The 6,105-nt window shown below is 51.7% G+C and overlaps 1 protein-coding gene across 1 annotated transcript in view; it reads left to right on the forward strand.

The window, feature by feature from the left end:
- Nucleotides 1–415: 415 nt before the first annotated feature.
- The window catches only part of ALG9 (ALG9, alpha-1,2-mannosyltransferase), a 24,420-nt gene continuing 18,730 nt past the window's right edge, over nucleotides 416–6,105 (forward strand). Inside the window, exons 1-7 of the mRNA XM_027655602.1 lie at nucleotides 416–547; nucleotides 738–872; nucleotides 1,102–1,172; nucleotides 1,710–1,798; nucleotides 2,297–2,432; nucleotides 2,780–2,867; nucleotides 3,010–3,115. Coding sequence (XP_027511403.1) covers nucleotides 1,750–1,798; nucleotides 2,297–2,432; nucleotides 2,780–2,867; nucleotides 3,010–3,115 — 379 coding nt within the window. The 5' untranslated portion in view covers nucleotides 416–547; nucleotides 738–872; nucleotides 1,102–1,172; nucleotides 1,710–1,749. The remainder of the gene's footprint in view (nucleotides 548–737; nucleotides 873–1,101; nucleotides 1,173–1,709; nucleotides 1,799–2,296; nucleotides 2,433–2,779; nucleotides 2,868–3,009; nucleotides 3,116–6,105) is intronic.

The following is a 6,105-nucleotide window of genomic DNA, read 5'->3' on the forward strand; positions in this document are numbered from 1 at the left end:
CGGCAGCGGCCGCGGGCGGGCGGCGGGGAGGCGGCGGGGCGGCGGCCGGAGGCGGAGGAGCCGCGGGCAGAGTGGGTGTCGGGGCAGTGCCCGGGCGCTGCCGGCCCGCGGGGGTGGGTGTTTGGGTAGCCCCTCGCCCAGGGCGGTGGCGGAGATGCCCGCCCCGCATCTCCCCGGCCGGCGGGAGCCCCCCCGGGGCGGGGCTGCGGTGGGGCGGGGGGTGATGCTGCATCCCTGGTACCCGACCCCCCCAAGGAAAGCAGAGCGCGCTCGCTGCTGGAATCAGCGGCTCAGATACGCTCCTCTGCCCTTTCAGTGTCGCTTGGTCTCGTCGCTGAGCCTTCCTGCTGCATATTCGTATTTTTTTTAATTTTTTTTTTTTTTTTTCCCCTCTCCCCTTCGGATTAGATCATCCGGGAGCAAAGCGGGGCAAGTTTGGGCCCCCGAAGGATCAACAGCTTTCAAGTGTCTCATCTCGGCCAGGTTCTGTGCAGCCCTCCTGAGCAACATCTCTGATTGCGATGAGACCTTCAACTACTGGGAGCCGGTGAGTGGCTTCGTGCCCTTGGGATGTGGCAGCGTGTACCTGGCCAGTGCAGATGCAGGTTTATTTAGAACCCCGTGCCAGTCTCTCAAAGAGGGATTTTTGTACTCAAGGATTCGGAGGTGGGAGATGGGAAGCTGTCTGCTCTGTGTGATGCATGTTGATTTATTTCTTGATTTAATCTCCGTTGCAGACACACTACCTCATTTATGGGAAGGGGTTTCAGACGTGGGAATACTCCCCAGCCTATGCCATCCGCTCCTATGCTTACCTGTGGCTCCATGCCTTACCAGCCTGGTTCCATGCTCGGGTCCTGCAAACCAACAAGGTAAATCACACGTGTGGAACCTGCTTTTGTGGGGAATAAAAGTGCCTTTAGTCTGTGTGAAAACAACCGCTTTGTTTGTTGTCAGAGAGTTCGTGCTTACAAAACTCTCCTTGGTTGACAAACACCGACCTCCCTGGGAGGATTTCGGAGGGTTTGTGAGTTTCCCCCGATGCTTTACAAGCCCATTTTGTGTCCTGTGCCTTCCTCACACTCCAACCATGTCTCCTAGGTCCTTATCTTCTATTTCCTCCGATGCTTCCTGGCCTTCCTGAGCTGCATTTGTGAACTCTACTTCTACAAGTGAGTGTTAGAGCCTGTCTGCAGTGAGTGTTTTGAGTGCCACGCACGGGAAATACGCTTTGAAGCTCGTGTGGATTGGGCTGCTTAAAAGTGAACCTTGAAAATACGTGTTCTCATGATAACTTAATGGAATACTGGTGAGAATTCCACAATTAGGACAAAACTGTACTCTCAGAGCTGCCACCCACATCTCCACTCCAGCATTTTGCTGACTACACTCGTTTTCTCGCCAACAGCAGCAAGCAGGGTGGGAGTGTTGTAGACTGAGCTCTGCTGGAGGAGAGTCTGGTGCTGTGTTTGCTTACCATAGTGAATTTTACTGGAACACATTAATTGTTGCTGTGTGTAATCCATCTGCCAGTGCTGTTTACATCCACTAAAAGCAGTAAATCCTTAACATACAATTATCTTGTCTAAGCTGGGTTAGACTCTGCCTCTTCGTTTGTGATTTTCAGACTGTTACCTGGCGTTTTTTCTGTTGGGAATAATCTGATTTTAAGGATCTTTTCGGTGTCCTTTTCCCTCTTGCTTCCTCAGGGCTGTGTGCAAGAAGTTTGGGCTGCATGTGAGCAGGCTGATGTTGGCCTTCCTGGTGCTCAGCACGGGGATGTTCTGTGCTTCTGCAGGTAGGTTTGCTTGTAGCAGTGACTCTGACAGTGACCTTGTCCCTGGAAACCAGAGGCAGGGCCAGAGAGAAGAGAAGCCACAGCTCTAACACATCTCTAACATTGTGTTATGGATCTCTAGTCTGTGTTTGTTGTGGTTGTGTTCTGCTGGAGGTGTTTCTCGTGGCAGGTGTGATAGAATAAGTGTTGATTCACATTATGTTTTCTGTGTCACTCTCTTACATGTTTCAGTTTCCTCTTTGTTTCCTGCTTGTTTCTGTTGCTGCCTCCTGTCTCCTGGCTGTGCCTCTTAGACAGGGCCTTGGCCTGCCTTCCTTGGACCTATTTTAACCTAAGGAAAGAGGCTCCTATTTTGGCACTGCCACTTGCCTTTGTGTCCTGTCCCCTCTGCCTGGCTGCGCCCATTTTCCCAGCCACTGTGAGGCTTGTGTAAAACCCCTGCAGTAGGTATGAAGTGTGAGGAAGCTGGGCTGACCCCTTTCCCCCCTTGTGCTGCAGCTTTCCTGCCCAGCAGTTTCTGCATGTACACCACGGTGGTTGCCATGACTGGCTGGTACATGGACAAGACCTCTGTGGCCGTGCTGGGGGTGGCTGCTGGAGCCCTCCTGGGCTGGCCCTTCAGCGCAGCTCTGGGGTAAGAAAAGCAAAGCTGGGGAGTTTTGCACTGTGTCAGATTTTTTTTTGCCTGTTTGGGGAGTGTGCAGGGGTGGAGAGCTGGAGGAAAAAACTCTCAGGGCCTGCCTGAGCCTAGTCCGTGCTATGGCTTCCATAGCCCGAGTTCTTTGCTTCTGGAGGACTTAGGCTGGGAAGATTTCCTGGTATTAATACACTGGGAGAGTAAAACCTGAGCTGGATGGCTGGATGTGGAGTAGAAGCAGAGGCCAGTGAAGGGATGGTTCTCTCTCAGCTTGCTTTGGAGGGCAGGAGAACCTGCAGTGGGGAAAGCCAAGGTCTCCAGCTGACAGCTGGTCTGTCTTTCAGGCTTCCTATTGCCTTTGACTTGCTGATACTGAAGCAGAGGTGGAAGAGTTTCCTCAACTGGTGTGTGGTGTCATTGATCCTGTTTTTGGTAAGTGCCAGTAGCACTGCAAAGGGGGAATGGATTGGGCTTGTGACAGGAGGGATGAATTCCTTCAAGAAAATCACATGGAGCTTTAATGCAGCCCAGCCAAAAGCTCCTGGCACTTTAACTAACAGCTGCTTTCTTCCAGGTGCCCTTGGTAGTGGTGGACAGCTATTACTATGGGAAGCTGGTGGTTGCACCTCTCAACATTGTTTTATACAATGTCTTCACCCCTCACGGGCCTGATCTCTATGGTGAGTTTAAGATAACAAGCCAAGAAGGGAGTTGGGAGTTTTTCTTACTACTGTGACCCCTCCCCAGCTCTTGATTGCCAACCCTTTTTCTGATGTACCCTGGAGCAAAAGCTGCCTGCAAGCTCCACAGGCTGCAGCTCCAGCTTCTGGACACGGGATGTCTCTCTCGAGCTGGGAATCCACAGGCCACTGTTGGGTTTCTCCACGCCGTGAGCTGGTGCTGCTTTTGTTCACTTCCCAGTTCTGCAAACCACCGAGAGGTGTCTCAGTGGCACAGCAGAGAGCTGGCAGTGTGTGGCTGCTCAGTGGGCACAAGGGATACCTGTGTGTGTTTGTGAGATTTGATGGAGTTCCTGGCTCTTGTTCTTCACAGCCAGGGTGCAGAAACCTTGGAAAAGCAGGTGGCAGTGCAGAGTCAGTAGTTTTTTTCAGTTCACATTGTGTGTCTGCAGTCCCAAGCCCATGCTGTGCCTTGGGAATCCCTTTGCTTTTTGGCAGTGTGTGGCCTGGGCTTTGCCTGCCAGTGGGATCTGAGGGTGCCATAAGGCAAATCATCTGCCTGAAGGGGGTTCCCTGATAACTGTGGGACCCAAATCCCAGCTCTGAGCCTCCATGGCAGTGCTGGGAGTGCTGTTTGTTTGGGAGCTGCCACTGCACTCAGTTGTCCATGAAGAGTAGGAAAATATTCCATTTCTTGCAGGGCTCCAGAGGGGCTGGGGGAGACCTCAGGGTGCAGAGTCCCTGCATCATCCCTGTCCTCTGAGCCCAGCCCAGTTTGAGCTGTTCCAGGAGGGATTGAGCAGTGCTCAGCAGCAGCCAGGCTCTCTCTGGCAGTGCCCTGCAGCCACATTTGCTGGTTCATTGGCAGGGCTGTTCTGGATGGTGCTGAGTGCTGATTTGTCACTTGTGCTGTGGCACAGCAGGGCAGCAGCTGCTTTGCCAGGGTTCCTCCTCTCTGCAGGAGGGCTCTGAAGGCTGTTGCTGTGAGTTTTCTATAAGTAAACTCCAGGCCCTGTCTCTCTGATAGGTTTTGGCATGGGCCTGTGCCTGACCTTTTCCACACTGGTGCATGAGTTGTTTCCAGAAGCCTCTAGGGACCAATCTGTTCTGAAGTGTTTTATTCATAGTGACATTCATATAACATCCTCAGGCTAGTAAAAGAGCCTGCTTGAAATTGCTCTTTAATGCAGTGTGGCCAGGACAAGGCTGTGTGTTTAGAGAGCCTCAAAACACTGGGGAGAAATAACCCCACCAGGGGAGGTGAGGGGCTGGCCAATCCCTCCAGGCTTTGGAGCTGGGATTTCCCAACTTTCACATGATGGGAGCAGAGTGACCAACCCACAGTGTTTTGGAGACAAGGTTCAATTTCTTATTTTTCTTTTCTCTTTAGCAATACACTCCTCTACATAAACACTGGCTGTGCAGTTAGGATTTCCCTGGGGGAATTAGGTTTCTACAGCCAAGGGAGAGCAGCTTCTAAGCATATATCCCTAAGCCTGATTCTGAGACTTTGTGAGGTTTTTGCCTGCATGTGCTCTAAGAAATCCCAATTTGTGACCAGAGTTTTGCCCCACTTTCTGTGCCTGGAGCCTCAGCTGTGACTTGCAGTGTGATGGCACTTTGGGGAGCTTTGTTCAGCTTGGGCTGTTGATGTGACACCTTTGCTCTGCTGGGTCCTGGTTCTTCAACAGAGTGAGAATAAATGAAATGCTGCAAGCAGAGTGTTTGTTATACTAGCACTGAATCAGGCTTGCTTAGAATGAGGGCTGTGACTCATGAGCAAATTATTGCAGCTTAGTTACTGCTGAAGAGCTGAGCTGCAGCTCCTGCCTGCACCCAGGCTGGGCCCAGCACAGGGTGGGGCACCTGAGCCTAAGCCTATTTTACAGCTGCTCTGCTGTGGCCTCCCCACTGCTGTGGTCAAGGTGGTTTGTCCAGTTCCGTCACCTTGGGTGGGAGTTGGATCTCCAGGGTTGCTCCCAGAGCCTGTCAGGTCTCAAAGGACAAAGCATTGTCTGGCTCAGTGCCTGGCAGTGCTTCCAGCTGGTTGTCCCCATGGAGCCATTGTGCCAGGAACTGGCTGGGCCACAGTGTTCTTCCCACTGCCTTCATCAGTCCTTCTCCTGCAGCTCCAGCCTGGGGGACACTTGCAGGAACTTCCCTCTCCTGTCCTGCTCTGGAAGCACATCCCCATCACTTCTGTGCATGGAGAGTTCCTCAGTGTCCCTCCATGCTTGAAGGATGCTGTTCTGGGTCAGGACTCCTTGTGTGCACTGGGGTTTTTCTTTTTTCACGCTGCAGTTCCCTCTCAGTTCACCTTGAGTCGTGTGGATAACAGGAATAAAAGCATTTTGCCCTGGGAGGCATGGAGCCTGAATGGCTCTGAATGGGTGAGTCACCACGTCCCAGCCTATTGCTTTTTGCCTGCTGTGCACTGTTCTCCTCTCTCTTTTTCTTTTTTTTTTTTCTTTCTATTATTTTTTTTCTCCTCTACAGAGAAGAAAATCCCTCATTGGAGAAGGAGGGAAGGCTCCAGTGCTTAGTTTTTAAGGACAATTCAGTCACACTGCAAAAAAAAAAATGGGAAGAAAGTAGCCTTTTTCCCTTTAAGCTGTGCTTCCCACCAGCTGATCTCTTTATTAGCAGCGTCCCTCAGGAGTGTGTTTGGATTATGGATTATTCATGAAGTGCCCTTCACTCTTGATCCCCAGGCTGCCAAGACTAGAAAGAGCCAATTTCCTTTGCTTTCCATGGGGCAGGTAGAAGGGTGACTGCATGGTCCCTGCTGCTGTCCTTTAAAGATTTGGGATTTACCTATAACTGCTGTTTGCTTTCAGTGCTAATAACTGAAGGTTTCCTATATGAACCTCGTGTAGGTTGCTTGGACTTGGCCTCAGTGACTCCAGGGACATTTTATGACATTCCTGGTGCAGCTTCTCCTCGGGTTTGGCTGTGGGAGCTGCAGAGGGTTTGGTTTTGGCTGTGGGAGC

Source organism: Corapipo altera, unplaced genomic scaffold, assembly GCF_003945725.1.
Source record: "Corapipo altera isolate COAL_440 unplaced genomic scaffold, ASM394572v1 71, whole genome shotgun sequence".
Lineage (NCBI taxonomy): Eukaryota > Metazoa > Chordata > Aves > Passeriformes > Pipridae > Corapipo > Corapipo altera.